This window comes from Sus scrofa, chromosome 10 (assembly GCF_054392235.1).
Source record: "Sus scrofa isolate SSC_HxYL_T2T_F1_AM1 chromosome 10, Sscrofa_HxYL_maternal_Yorkshire_Landrace_v2.0, whole genome shotgun sequence".
NCBI lineage: Eukaryota > Metazoa > Chordata > Mammalia > Artiodactyla > Suidae > Sus > Sus scrofa.
In genome coordinates, this window is record NC_139392.1 from 55,830,978 (window position 1) to 55,847,264 (window position 16,287).

General features: G+C 37.3%; 1 protein-coding gene across 11 annotated transcripts in view; it reads right to left on the minus strand.

The window, feature by feature from the left end:
* NAA35 (N-alpha-acetyltransferase 35, NatC auxiliary subunit) overlaps nt 1–16,287 on the minus strand; it is a 101,145-nt gene that overhangs the window by 44,994 nt on the left and 39,864 nt on the right. For 6 of the 11 annotated variants that reach the window (XR_014817737.1, XR_014817738.1, XM_021064640.2 and 3 more), the window contains exons 7-11: nt 11,033–11,099; nt 10,910–10,953; nt 9,478–9,528; nt 8,717–8,800; nt 7,712–7,826 (exon numbers count right to left, since the gene is read on the minus strand). Coding sequence is in view for 9 of the 11 variants with exons in the window: in XM_021064640.2 (XP_020920299.1) it covers nt 7,712–7,826; nt 8,717–8,800; nt 9,478–9,528; nt 10,910–10,953; nt 11,033–11,099 (361 nt within the window). In the remaining 2 variants the exon portion in view is untranslated. Of the gene's footprint in view, nt 1–7,711; nt 7,869–8,716; nt 8,801–9,377; nt 9,529–10,909; nt 10,954–11,032; nt 11,100–16,287 lie in introns of those variants that run through there. The other 5 variants (XM_084979779.1, XM_084979777.1, XM_084979778.1 and 2 more) reach the window with 2 other exon arrangements.

Sequence of the window (16,287 nt, forward strand, 5' to 3'; positions counted from 1 at the left end):
TAGAAAAAAAAATATGAAGTTGCACTATAAGCATAAACACCCTTCTGTGCTCTCACTTCCAGTATAGTTAGATCTGAATTTCAGTTATTATCAATGTTCAGCACCATTATGATTGAGTAAATTCCATTCACATCTGGGTCATGGATAACTTTCATACACATGGAAGGAAGTTGTTTTTTGTTTTTGTTTTTTTTTGTCTTTTTGCCATTTCTTGGGCCGCTCCCGCAGCATATGGAGGTTCCCAGGCTAGGGGTCGAATTGGAGCTGTAGCCACCGGCCTAAGCCAGAGCCACAGCAACGCGGGATCCAAGCCGCGTCTGCAACCTACACCACAGCTCACAGCAATGCCGGATCGTTAACCCACTGAGCAAGGGCAGGGACCGAACCCGCAACCTCAAGGTTCCTAGTCGGACTTGTTAACCACTGCGCCACGACGGGAACTCCTGGAAGGAAGTCTTAACATTCATTCATATACGGTCTGAAGTTAATCGCTGTCTCACTTTTTGTTTGCATGTACATAACACTTAATTCAATCCCAAATATGCCAGTTCTCCAAATCTCTTCTTTCTACATCAAAGAAAGCAGGTATTGTGTCAGTTTTATTGGTGACAACAGATCTTGCATCTACTTTGAGACACTTGACCCTGTGCCTTTCTTCCACCTGGACTTCGGCTCCCATGTATTACGCTCAGACGCATTATCACCCTGGGATTTCTCTCATTATTTTCTTATGCTGGAGTCTTATATTCCTCAGATTCCATGCTTCCCTTTATCTTGATTTAGTCCCTTGTTTTAATGGAGCACATTCCAGCAGCATATGGAAAACTTTCAGGAGATTAAATACCTGCAATTATCTTTCCTCACAATTAAATGATAGTTTTGGAATAGGATTCAAGATTAGAAACCGGAGTTCCCATCGTGGAGCAGTGGTTAACGAATTCGACTAGGAACCATGAGGTTGCGGGTTGGATCCCTGGCCTTGCTCAGTGGGTTAACGATCCCACGTTGCCGTGAGCTGTGGTGTAGGTCGCAGACGCGGCTTGGATCCCGCGTTGCTGTGGCTGTGGTGTAGGCTGGCAGCTACAGCTCTGATTCGACCCCTAGCCTGGGAACCTCCATATGCCTCGGGTGAGGCCATAGAAAAGGCAAAAAGACAAAAAAATAAATAAAAAATTAAGAAGAAACTCCATATCCTTTAGCAGTCCTCCTTCTTCCCATCCTCCTCAAGCCCTAAGCAACAACTGACCTACTTTCTGTCTCCATGGGTTTGTCTATTCTGGATGTTTTACATAAGTGAAAATCATACAATATATGTTCTTTTGCAATTGGCTTTTTCTATTTAGCATGTTTTCAAGGTCCATCCATGTTGTAACAGACATTAGTACTTCAGTGAATTTCCAAATGCTACTCCACTGCATGGATATACAACATTTTTATTTGCCTGCTGAGGGACATGTGGTTTGTTTCCACTTTTTGGCCATTATGAATAAGTGTTGTGAGCATTACTGTACAACTTTTTGAACAGACATATGTTTCTATTTCTCTTGGGTGGATATATATGCATATATATACACCAAGTATTAGAATAACTATATTATAAATCTACATACCTTTTGAGACAAGACAAAATTGTTTTCCAAAGTAGTTTCATTATTTAACATTCCAACCAGCAGTGTATGAAGATTCTAGTTTCTCCATACCCCATCAACACTGGTTACGACCTTTTTGATTTCAGCCATCCAGTGACTGGGAAGAGCTATCTTTTCATTTTGATTTGCCTTTCCCATGGCACATCTACCTTTTCACACGTTTACTGGTCATTTGTAAATCTTACTCAGAAAAATGTCTAATTTAGATCCCTTGCCTGTTTTTACATTGACTTATTTTCCGTTTTATTGATTCTCAAGGTTTATGTCTAGGTTTTGGAGTTTCCTATTTTTAGTTTCTACATTCATGTCACTGATCCATTTGGAATTGATTTTTGTATATGACACAAGAAGAGGCTTGAGGGGGGAGATGGCCCAACTTTCTTTTGCATGTGGTTACCCAGCTGTTCCGGTGTCATTTTTTGAAAATACTTTTCTTTCCCCATTGAACTGTCTTGGCACTCATGTGAAACATCAATTGACCATAAACACGAGGGATTGTTTTTCGATATTAAACTTTTATTCCACTACTCTATGTCTATTTTTACATCAATACCAAACTCTCTTGATTAGTGTAGCATTATGGTAAATTTTAAAATTAGCAAGTGCAGCTCCTTCAACTTTATAAAATCTCTGCTCCACTCATTTCTAGCTTCCATTCATGATGCTGAAAGTTTGATGACAATTCTGTCTTGATTCTGTGAATGCAACTTATTTTTCAAATTTTTTACACCTTCTATTTTTTCCCCTGCTACTCTGAAATTTCATGACAATTTGCCTTGATAGAAGTCTATTTTCATCGTGGTTGTGCTGGATAACTCTTCATTGGGCCTTTTAACCTGGGTATTTGGTTCATTTGATTCCAGGAAATTTGGTTAAGTGTTTTTTGTTTTCTGCTTCTATTTTCTGGTCTCTATTTCTGGAACAACTTTTATTAGCTTATCCTTCATTTATCTTATTAATTCTATTAGATTATGGACCTTCTAGACTGATGCTATAATATTCTTACCTTTTTCTCCTTATTTTCTAACTTTTCATTTTTTTGTTTGTTTGTTTTTGTCTTTTGAGGGCTGCACAAATGGCACATGGAAGTTCCCCGGCTAGAGGTTGAGTAAGAGCTGCAGCTGCTGACCTACACCACAGCCACAGCAATGTAGGATCTGAGCCATGTCTGCAACCCACACCACAGCTCATGGCAACACTGGATCTTTAACCCACTGAGCAAGGCCAGGGGTCAAACCTGCATCGTCATGGATACTAGTCAGCTTTGTTACCGCTGAGCCACCATGGGAACTCCCTACCATTTCATTTTTTACTCTACTTTCTCTAAGATTTCCTCAACTTTGTGTTCTGTATTTTCTATTTTTAAATGATTTATGCTTTTATGTTTTGAATCTCAAAGAATATATATTCTTTCCTTCTTTTTCAGAACAGCCTATTTTTGCTTTATATATGCACTGATTTTTTCCATTTTTTAAAAGGTATTTTGTTTGCTAGCCTTTTTTCTTTTTTTTTTTTTTTTAAGGCTATATAGATTTGCATCCATGACTATATACTCAGCTTTGAAATCAGAAAAACCTCATTAAGAGCTCTGTGAATACAGATGAGGCCTTTCCACCAAACCATTTTATCAGAACTGCTAATACCAATAAATTTAGATTTTGCTGATGTTTTTCTCCATCTCTTAAGCTTGCCAGAGTTCCCTAAGTGTCTTCCAAACTCTTAAGTGGAGTGCAAGAGGAAAACTGTACTAATTTGGAAGATGATGTGGGGTGGGGTGGGGGGAGATGGAGGCCACAACTTGGGTGTGGTGTGTGGGAAGTGGGGAAGGGAGGAAGGATAGATTTTAGAATAATAAGTGTTTAAATTACCATATTGTGTGCCATTCAACAGCGCCTGGTATTTCCTCGGTCCAGCATGTCTCTGTTCCCCTATTCCAGATAATAATCTTTCAGCATTCTGAGGCTCAGGAATGTTACTAAGGAGAAAATGGGGAGAAAATCTGTTTCTAAACAGATTTTCAACTAGTTCTCATGCTATCACAGTTCTCACCCTTATTTTCAGAGGTACCTGATACACAAAAACATGAGGCCCTTCAGAGGATTGGTAATATTAAAATCGACTTTCCTTATCAGTGGTTAAAAGTTCAGTTATCTGGGGATAGAGAGCTCAATGTCCTGTTCTCCAGCAGCTAGCATCTAAAATTTTGTTGCTACTGTCTTTTTTTCTTGTCTTTTTCCTCTTTATTGATTATACCTATTTTTAAAAAAACCCAACAGTTCTTCACTGTTCCATTAAGGTTTCAGAAGGTGGATTTATATGTTCACTTTACTGTTTGAATCAAACTTTTCTTTTTTGGCTTTTCAGGGCCGCACCTGTGGCATATGGGGGTTCCCAGGCTACAGGCTGAATTGGAGCTATAGCTGCTGGCCTATGCCACAGCCACAGCAACTCGGCATCTAAGCTGCATCTGCAACCTATACCACAGCTCCTGACAATGCCAGATCCTTAACCCACTGAGTGAGGCCAGGGATCGAACAGGCGTCCTCATGGATGCTAGTTGGGTTCGTAAGCTGCTGAGCCATAACGGTAACTCCTGAATCAGACATTTTAAAATTTATTTTAAAAGGATGACAAGTCCTCTTGGAACTGAATGTCAAATTTTAAAATACACCTCAAAAGTATTTACCAATTTCAGTCAACATAAATAAAATTTTCACTTCCATTAGCAACTGTTAAAGATGCTTGTACTGTGAAGAGTAAATCAAAACTAATCCACAGGTAACTATAAAGGAATATGGAAAGAGAAAGTAGAATCTGAAAAATCTCACTGGAGGAGATGATCTGAACAGCATTTTGAAGGATGGGTTAGAATTTCACAGACATATAAAAAGAAGAGATTTCACCAGCAATAAAGGAGCACAGGCAAAGACAAGCAGCACTATGTGCTTCGCAGCATCTTTTTCTTCCCTTGTCTTTTCAACAAAGATCTAACTCAAGGTCCTGATAGCAAACCCTGAGTCATCATATCTACTCTTTCAATTTCAATCATCACGTCACATGAAAATAACCCTAAAACCTGCTTTTCCATTTTCTAAAGCAAAATATTTATTGGTAGACTTCTTTATTTCACCACTGTTTAAAAAATCCCATTCATTACACCTGAGCTGCCCTTTTCTTTTTTCAGGCCACGTCTGGGGCATATGGAAATTCTCAGGCTAGGAGTCAAATTGGTGCTACAGCTGCTAGCCTACGCCACAGTCATAGCAACACAAGATCTGAGCCACATCTGTGACCTATGCCGTAGCTTGCTGCAATGCCAGACCCTTAACCCACTGAGTGAGGTCAGCTATTGAACCCACATCCTCACGGACACTGTGTCAGGTTCTTAATTCACCGAGCCACAATGGGAATAGCAAGAGCTGCCTTCCTTAAGCATCTCCTGTCCCCAAATCATTTCTGCCTCCTTCACCTTCAGGACATCATGTCCACTGAGTAAACCCACCAGCAAGTAACTCTTTTTGTTTTTTTTTTTTTGTCTTTTTGCTATTTCTTGGGCCGCTCCCGCGGCATATGGAGGTTCCCAGGCTAGGGGTCGAATCGGAGCTGTAGCTGCCAGCCTATGCCAGAGCCACAGCCATGCAGTATCCGAGCCATGTCTGCAACCTACACCACAGCTCACGGCAACGCCGGATTGTCAACCCACTGAACAAGGGCAGGGATCGAACCCGCAACCTCATGGTTCCTAGTCGGATTCGTTAACCACTGCGCCACGATGGGAACTCCACCAGCAAGTAATTCTTGAATCAAGTTTGATTCTTGCTCCTTTTTCCCTTTACATCGTTTCCAAGTTTTCACTAATCATATCTTTTCAATGGGAATTTAAAATTAATGCCCAGTAATTTCAAGCTTTACAGAGACATTTTACCACTAGCTGGAGTTGTAATAATATTAAGAAGGCAACATGAGGAGTTCACATTGTGGCTCAGTGGAAAGGAATCTGACTAGTATCCATGAGGATGCAGGTTTGATCCCTGGCCTCGCTCAGTGGGTTAATGATCCAGCGTTGCTGTCATCTGTGGTGTAGGCCAGAAGCTGTTGCTCCACTTCAACCCCTAGCCTGGGAACTTCCATATGCACTTGTCCTAACAAGACCAAAAAAAAAAAAAAAAAAAAAAAAAAAGAGGGCAACATGAATAACCTGAGACCAAAACTAATATACATTTTGCTTTATCATCACTTCCTTAAAATAAATACTACTAGGAAGGCATTCACTTTTTAAAATTATTTCTCTTTAACTTTATGCTTAATTGGATAATTACAAAGCTAAGCCGGCTTAAAAGGTACTAAACAGAAAATTAAGCATACAGTAAGTACTCCCTAAATTTAAAACTTCACCTGCTTAGTGTTTTCAACTCAACTTTATGTAAACCATCTTCCTAAAACCTACTCATGAGCATACCATAAAAGCAAAATAGTTGAGAATATACACACTGGCTTTTTTTTTTTTTTTTTTTTTAAGTGCTGACAGATCTGAACTATTGGGAAGCCACAAATCCACAAACCACAGGGCAACCAGTGACCCCCATGGCAATGATTATTCTCTCAGTTACAGACCAGAACAGCCCACAACACCAGGATGTGGCAAAAAAGGAACAGCAAATTCTGAAGAGTCATTTGGAAGACTCTTGTTCTGTATCATTAATGTCTTATTGATACATATCCAACTGAACAAACTACATCGAAGCAGTGTATTATAAAGTGGTTAAGTACTCCTGCACAGATTTCAAAGTATTGAAGAGCTGTGGATTTGTTTACCTCTCTGAAAGCATGTACTAGACAGCTTTCTATGCATAAAACCCTTTAGTCACCTAGTTTTTTTCCTCTCCTGGAAAAAACAATAATGAATTAGTAATGAATTTTTAAGATTAGTATAATTATTACAAAGATTATGATACTATTGATCTCCTGAACCAAATTACCTTTCAGACTGCTCCACTACCTAAGGTCTGAGCAAGAAAAAAAATTAATGGGAGGGGGGAATATCACAACTTCTGTCACTAAAAGGAAAGGAATGTGAATCAATACAAACTAGTCTTCCTGGACAAAGGACGAAGAAATGTGAAAAACTAATTTAAAAACTATAATTATCTCATTTGAGTGAGTCTTAAGGATAATCATAATTGCTATACATTATCTAAAATGTTAACTCAGGTATAGCTTTTAGAATAAAGGTCCACTCTTTCTTTCTTTCTTTCTTTTTTTTTTTTTGCTTTATAGGGCTGTACCCTTAGCATATGGAGGTTCGCAGGCTAGGAGTCCAATTAGAGCTACAGCTGCTGGCCTACACCACAGCCACAGCCACATTAGATCTGAGCCAAGTTTGTGACCTACACCACAGCTCATGGCAACACCAGATCTTTAACCCACTAAGAGAGGCCTGGGATCGAACCCACAACCGCGTGGTTCCTAGACAGATTCATTTCTGCTTTGCCATGATGGGAACTCCCACTATTTCTTTCATTTTTAAGGCATAGTTCATAAATAAAATCTACTGTTAATAATGTGCCAAGCATTGCGGAGATAACACAAAGAAGAGACTCTGTCCTAAAAGTACTAAAAATCTCATGGAGAGACAAAAGGTAAACCATAATATGATATACTAAAAAAAATTAACGGAGGTATGCACGAGTGATATGAGGTCACAGAGGGAATATCTAGGCCTGCCTAGTGGTGTCAGGGAAGACTGTGTAAGGTGATGATGACTCAGAGGAGTAAAGGGGAGAGGTGATTAAAAAAGGATGTACTGCTTGACATAACAGCATGAACCCCAGACATGGTAAGTATTCAGAGCCCAAACAGTATGATACAGGAGATGGCCAACCTCTACAATACTGTTTTGGTCTAGAATAAATTTAAAAAGAAAGGACCACTCTACATAGCCTATGGAGCAAAACATTCTGAGATCTGGATTGACTGACTTAAATGATATTTTAGAACAAATCAAACACTATATACTCTGGATGGAAAGAACAAAAAAAAGTGGAAGCAAAACAGACAATTACCTCCTTTTGTAGTATCATTCTGGGCCTGGATGCCATGATGCAATGAATTATGAATGGCAGAAAGAAGATCTGCTGCTTGAACCATCAATTTTTGAGCTTCTGCAACAGCACTGGTCTAGCAAATAAATCACCAAAAACATTCTTACATATTCTTTCACTGAAAGATATACATTAAATAGGAAAATCCTATAAACAATAATGAAATTAAATGCTTGTTGTAATGACATTGGTTTTCACAAACTATTCACTTAATACAGGATGCCCAGATCCTGTTAGGACAGAAATAATTTTTTTACCCTTATCTATACCTTGTAGGAGTCATTAAAAACCATAGGAAACATTTCTGTTTTTTTTTCTCCTAATCTTATATTAAAATAAATAAATAAATAAATAAATAAATAAATAAAACAGGTGCACTCAACTAGAAAATGAATAACTGAAACTGCAACATTTTTACTAGGTCATTCATCAATGTGAAATTTAAAAAAAAGAAACAGGAAAAAACAGATTTACAGAAGTTCTATCAATGGTAAAGGCTGGATCTCTACTCACCACTTATTAACTATTCATAAGTTAGTCTGTAATTTACTTGAGTTAATGAAAATACATATACACACACACAAAATACTATCTTGCTTTTGGTTCTATACAAATCCAAGTTGATTATTTAACTGAATGAAAGAACAGGCCTACCAGAAATTCTGAATTTTACTTCCATTAATTCAGAAAACTACCTAATTTCAACTTCCATTATTTTATGCACTGGTAAGTAAAATAAAACATTATTTTTATATCAACCACAGCCAAGGATATGTTATGAAGCAGAATGTAAAATTTATGTGACTTTCGGAGAAAATCATCAAGGATATCTGATGTAAACACACCAAATGCTGAGTGCTGTATATGTGTGCATATACATTCCAATGAGAATGGCTCAGAACTTCCCAAATAGAGAATTCCACCCAAAACAAAAACACTAAAACATATTATAGTAATGGCCCTTACCTCTTTCTTAGTAAAGGCTATAAGCACTGTCAGTAACACTCGAGTAAATTTCACTCTGCTGAATACTGCTAAACATTGTTGGTGCTAAAAAATAAGAAAGGACTAAAAGTTAAACGAAGCAAAGCCTGTCAAAGAAACTTCATTCTCAAATATAGTATTTTAAGTCCTAAATCTCAGTGTTAATAACTTACTACATTATAAACACCTTCATTTAAAATCCTTTAAATGTCTGAAAACGAGCTGCAAAGAAACCATAATAAAACAAAGCCTATTCTATTGAAACAGAAATACATAATAAAGCTTCTCTATCAAGAAGATTGATTTTTCCCTAAGTCAGAGGTTACATCATTATTTCAAAGCTGATTTATTAGCATTTTTAAAAGGACTAATTAAAAGTGCTTTAAGTAGTCAGAAAATTTTGGATCTCAACAGAGAGGTTTGACAACTTTTGATACTCTAAGTTCTTGAGATCTGCCAAGCTTTGGTGGATCATCCATTAAAACAAACAAACAAACAAAAAAAACCCATTTTTTTCTTCCTACCTCACAGGAATACTGAAGAGCTTTGAAATCATGTATTTGAAAGAGCTGTATTATAATTCTATCAAAATAAATACAAGGGAAATAAACTCCCTTGCAATGTCCAATTTTTAAAGAAATACCTTAAAAAGGGCTTCCATAAATTATAACGCAGTTCATAAAACTACAACATTAAGAGGTAGACTTCTCTGATATTATCTACCAGAAAATAAGTTCAATTACTTCTAGTTCAACTTCTGGATCTCTTTCTTCTCCTTGTCGACTTCGAGTACTCTAAAATTTTAAAAAAGGTGAATTAAAACAAACACAAACCTGTAAAAGCATTATAATTACATAAAGCAAAGCAATAAATTAATTTATTGAATATATGCAAGAACCTATTTTGAAGAAAAATATTTAGATGAAAAAAGCTATACCAATTATTTATTTTCCTATTAATTCCACATACAGAAAATTCATTTTGATGTAAACTATAAAGACTGCACAAAATAAGGTATTAAAAAAACCAGCAAAAGCAAAGCATGATATTTTTTCTGTCTTTTTAGAGCCGCACCCAAAACATACGGAAGTTCCTAGGCTAGGGGTCGAATCGGAACTGTGGCCGCTGGCGTATACCACAGCCACAGCAATGCTGGATCCAAGCCATGTCTGCAACCTACACCATAGCTCACGGCAAAGCCGGATCCTTAACCCACCAAGCGAGGCCAGGGATTGAACCTGCGTCCTCATGGATGCTAGTCAGGTTTGGCAAAACAGTGATTAACATAATCAAAAACACATGGTACATGGCACTTCTTTCTTTTAAAAGGATTGTTAACTGAAATTCCCAATGCTCTCAAAACTAACCCTGTGAGAAAAAAATAACCTTCACAAAATCACATCATAAAAATGAAGTCACATGGTAAATACTGATCAGTTCCTATACTAAAATGGAAAATGTTTTGTTAATACATGTACAACATATGGCTATTCTGACAAAATTCCAAGTCAGCCCCAAAGGAATCTGGGTTCGAGCCCTGGAGCTGCCACTTATTAATGGCAAGCCCTTAAACTCAAGACAAGGTTATTTAACTCTTTTGAGCTGTATTTTCCTCATCTAAAAGTGCATTTTATTGCCCAATGCGCTGAATGACTGTAAATATCAAATGAGACAAAAACGTAAAATTCTTCTGACAACCATGTTGTGTTATGCAAGTATAAAAAAATCACAGAAATAACTTTTCATTTTTAATCCCTACGAGAACAAAATCATCAGGGTCGTCAATCACAGAAGGATTTTATCAGATTTGAGGAACTACCATTTACTGAACTCTTCTACTATGTTCTAGACAGTATCCTAACTACTAAGATACAAAGGTGAAGAAGATAGTCCTTACCTTTGAGGAATTTAAAACTCTAGAATCTTATGCTATTCTTAAAATAGCATACTAAAATTCTAAAATACTGGCAAAAAATTTTAAAAATTGGAAGAGTTAAATTTTCAACACTTGAAAGTAACAATCTTTCAGCAGTCTTCAAATTCATTATCAAAAAAAGAGCATTTATAAAGGAAGTTGGTAGTCCTATGTATACTAGTTATTTGTAACTAGCTAAGTTAACCTGACATTTAGAAGAATATAAATATCCTATACCAAAGAAGAGAAAAAATATATACCTTTACTCTTCTTTGCATATCATCCTCCACATCTTTTAGCATGCCTAGAAAGAAAGACAATGATTTTAAAAGGAAACAGATCCAAATGTAAAACCCGTGAATTATCTTCATAAATGGTTTTACCTGTAACTCGAAGATCTGTCACACTGTTAGCCATTTTAAATCCGTAAGTCATCGACTGAAAATCTTCCTATAAAGAAAAGCAATAATTAGGCCCCTGAATAGTAGCAAAACCTTTCATTCTATTTCTTATGAAGTCACTATTTGCTAATAAGAAAACAGTAATAGAATGTCACCCTAAATATCCTATCATATATCCAAGCTTTCTTTACAGACAATACCTTTAAAAAGCCACATTGTAATGCTGTCTGTCCTTAATCTCAATTGCTTGCCCTTAGGCTTTTTAAACATACTTGCATTTAATATGTTCATTTGCAAAATAATGCTTATGATACTATTACAAAGTAATAATTCCCACTTACAAAGAATTCTCACATTTACAGGTGAAGAGTAAATACATAATTATTACTATTTGATGATAAGGTTGCAAAATTTAGCTAAAACTCTTCGAAACTTACTATTTACCATTTTACACACTGTTGGGCTACAAAGGTTAAGCCTTCTCAAACAGAATTACACAAAGTGATAGCAAAACCACATTCCCACATCAGCCCACCATAAAGAAAAAAAATGATTCATGTGTGGGTTCCATCTCCCAAAATCATTTAAAACACTGCTGAGACATTAACAGATTAAGTAGTTTCCTGGATTCACACTATGAAGAGTTTTAATATCATCTGGCTTATTTCAATCAAGAAGTTAGAAGCTCTTTTGCAGGCGTATTTCTGCCATATTACAATTCTTATTAATATGTATATAAAGGCAGAATCTAATAGAATAATAGGTATTTATAGCAGTGGACAGAATTACAACAAATTTTCTCCAGCAAAATTTCTGGATTCAACAAAAGCATCAGTAAACATGCAATTCATGTCAGGTTATTACACCTTACAAACAGAAAGAAAAGCAAACAAGCAACATTCCCAGTCTCAAAGAACTGGTATTGTATGCCTCACAGGATTAGGTCTTTTAAGTCTCAGGTTGTATTACAGAGCTATAACCTTACCCTCTAGGTGAAGTTTATATCCTCTCTCTACTTGGGCATCAAATAGGATTCTCGAATTTTACATGTCTAAATAGGAACCCTCCCAGCATTTACCACGTTGCTAAAAGGCAGCTCCAGCTATCCAGTTACTCGGGCTGAAAAAACTGCATTTCAAGTCCTCTTGTTTTTCCACAACCCATATCAAATCCATCAGAAAACACTGTAGGATCTATCTTTAAATTCTAATTCACTCCTTTCACAGCTATCTCCGAGAGTTCAAGGATCTACCACCTCTCACTTCGATAATGACCTCCAAACATGTCCCCCACATTCCACAACTGTCTGCTGTAATTTATAATTTACAGCAGACGGATGTGGAATGTCTGAAGCCAAAGAGATTGTTTTAAGATAAGCCATTTCATGTCACTTTCTACTCAAATCCTTTTAGTCGTTTCCATTCTTACAGTCAAAAATCCTAAATCCCTCCATGGCCTCTAACCCACCACCATATATGGTTCCCTTCTTCAACCCCATTTCCTACCTACTACATGTTCACTGCCTTGCAGTCCACAGACCTTCTTATTGTCCTTCAAAGACATCAAACATATAATCTCAGGACCTTTGTACCTGCTGACACCCTCCCCAAAATGATTTTCTTCAAAAGATTTACAAAGCTCCATCCCTTACTGTATTCCAGCCTCTGTTCCAATGTTAATTCCTTATACAGAGGTTTTCCCCTGTGAATTCTAAAACAGCACCATCTACCACTTTAGACCTTCCTCCTGCTTTACTCTTATTGATTGAACTTATTAGCACCTGACATTATGTATGCGTTTATTTACTTACACACTGGCTATCTGTTCCAAGAAATGCATAATCCCTGATTCTCAGGAATTTGTTTTATTCACTACTTTCTCTCTAGGGCTTAGAATAGTGATTCACACAGAGCACTGCTCAAAAAGTATTTGCTGAGTAAATGATAACCCACGGCAGGGCATCGGACATCTGGCTACTAAACCTCACCAAGCACATCAGGCTGGCTAAAAGACATACTGGAGAGAGTTGAGACTGGCAAATGGGAGAACATCTAAGTATATGTTCTCATCTACCATTAAGCAGGCCACTACTTATCCCATCGTGGCCATGAATGAATACAGGGCTAGTCTGATACAGTCTCCTAGTTTTTCAGAACAAAAACCTAATTTAATATAAAATCATGAGATTTTAAAATGTTATCAAGTTTTAAAAAAATTAGGTAGGCCAACACTGTATAGATAAAACACCTTCCGCCACTCCCAGGAAGAGTCTAAGGAAAAGCATTAATCTGGGAGAATATTATAGGTCTGCATATTAAATACATATCTCAGTAACAAGAACTTAATCTAATCACTGGCATACTGAAGCCGAGGAGTTATGTAAGAACATGCTGCCATTAAAATATCACTACTGAAACTATGTGGACTCAAGGACAAAAATCAAAGTGAAAGTGGAGTTCCTGCTGTGGCGCAAGCAGGCTGAGGATCCAGTGTTGCAACAGCTGTGGCATAAGTCGCAGCTGCAGCTCGGATTTGATTCCTGGCCCAGGGTCTTCCATATGCTGCAGGTGTGGCAAAAAAAAAAGAAAAAGAAAGAAAGAAAAAGTCAAAAGTGAAACCGGGGAGACCAGATATTGGACACCATCGGATAGTCCAAGCACGACCTGATGGTGACTGGGACAAAAAAAATTATAACTGGAAATGATGTTGAAATCAAGATACACTTAAAAGGTAAAGCCAACATGATATGCTGAGGAACTAATATGACATAACTAACACTACAATCAAGGATCATTTTTAGGTTTTTTGGTCGGAGCAACTGGTAAATGATAATCCCATTTACTCAGATGAAACAGGTTGAGAGAAGAATGTTTAAGCACAGAAATGGAGTACAAATTTCACGGTATTACTTGTAATTTCTTTGGCCAAGTGAAGACTTTAGAAAGACATTTGCTTAAGTCTGGAAGTCAGAGGAGGAAATCTGGACTAGAGATATAAATTTGGATTTCATCAGATTATAGTTGGTATTAAAAGCCATGAAACCAGAGAAAGTCAACCTAGGGAGAGCCTAAGAGAAATGGAGCATCTAAGAGTAGCAAGCACAGGAAATGGACTAACCAGTGAGGGAGAATGAAATCCAAGAGACTGTCATATCAGCAAGATAACAAGAAAGTATTTCAAAGAGCAGTCAACTGAGTCCAATGAAGCCAATGAGCTAAAAAGAGAGGCAAGAGAACACTGGATTTAGCAAGATGGATATCATTAAGGACCTTACTAAAACCAGTTTCTGTGCAGTGGCAGAGAAGAATGTCCAACTGGAGTGTGTGTGTGTGTGTGTGAGTGTGTGTTTGTGTGTGTGTGTGTGTGTGTGAAGATAATGAAAGAGAAGGTAAAATAAGTGTTAACAGCTCATTCAAGGAACTTCTGGTACATATAGGGTAGCAGAGAAATGAGACTGTAAAAATAATAAGGGATCAAGGGAACGATGGTGTTTTGTTTGAAATTGAATGATATTAAAATATGTTTACATGGCAATAAGAATAATCTGGTAGTGAAGAATAGAAGGGTTACTAACTGTAGTAGGCTGGAGGGGCCGAGCTTAGACTGCCACAGGGAGACTTTCATTCTAACAAGACAGAGTGTATGGATATCATCATCACAGGTTAGCGCTTGTGATAAAGATGGGGTACTTTTATTTTATTTTTTGTCTTTTTAGGGCCGCACCTGTGGCATATGGAGGTTCCCAGGTTAGGGGTCCTATTGGAGCTGTAGCCGCCAGCCTATACCACAGCCATGCCAGATCCTTAACCCACTGAGCGAGGCCGGGGATCAAACCTGCAACCTCATGGTTCATAGATTCGTTCCCGCTGTGCCACCATGGGAACTCCAATGGGGTACTTTTAAGTTATAAATAATTGTATCTAATATTTCATTAAAGTAGAAAGAAAGCTGACAGTCAGGGCTGGCATCTGGAGTCGTGAGAAGTAAAAGATGAGAAAATGTTACCTCAGAGACTAAAAAGCAGGTTCACTACAGAGATGTTGTAAAACAGGACTGTCTCTAGCGTTGAGTGCCCATTTGAGAATTGCAGTCCTAAAATTAAAGTGAGAACGGATACACAGATGTAAATTTTTTTCTAGCTCCCTTCTGTTGTTTGGGTGCAAGCAGCAAGTAGGCAGGTGGTTGGGATTTTGCCAGATAAATGACAAATTATGAGACATGAGGGGAAAAGGTGTTTGAAAAAGTTATTTCAGCACTAACTAGGCCACAGAAATGAGGACATGAGGAAAGCAACAGAGGAAAAAAAAAGCAACAGCACCTATGAATTGGGAGGTCTCTGTGGAAACGAGGGTTAGGGGAATAGGGAACCCAAGTAAGTAGGACACTACCATATCACAGGATAGGATGGTGTGCTTGCGGCACGTCAAGATTTTCTGAGTAAGTAATTTATTTACGCATTCCCAAATCATTTTCTAAGAACCTTATGATGGCTGGTGTGGACTAAATACCAGGGATACAATGCTAAAATACTATCACTGCCATCACAGAGTCAGCAACAGAAGACGTCTTGACAGATATACCCCTGTTCTTTATTGTACTTCACAATTATCTTTACAATACTACCAAGATACAACCGCAGCAAGGCATCAGGTATATTTAGGGTAGAATAAAACACAGCATTTAAAACAATACAGCTCCGCAAAGAAATTTAGGATGATAAAGTATTTACAATCATAACTATAACAGAGCACCTTGTATTGGAATCGAATGACTTCACCAAAGTGGTAATCTTGATTGTACTAATAATATCCTAATAAATAAAGTACAGCTGTTTCAACCTCTTCTAAAAGTCACAATGTATCAGTTGACTTATTATTGCTTTAAATATTCACTTCACAGATAAAATACTTTACATAAAGATTTCAGAAGCTCCTGAAATACTCTGATTCATTCAACTAAAATTTGAGTATCTATCTACCACATACTAGATACTGGGTAACATGATAAGGGTACAAGAAAGGGTAAAACATATGAACAGATAATTCAGATTAGGGCTTGAAACAATTTAATGTTCATTAGTAAGTGGCTTGTAATTTAATGTTCATACAGTGGAGTACGAATACTACTACTGCTACTACTAACTAACATTAAGTGCTTATTATGTGTCGGGTACCATGCTAAACAGTTTATTTGTATTAATGTTGTTAATTTTCACAATAATGCTCTGAGGTGAGCAC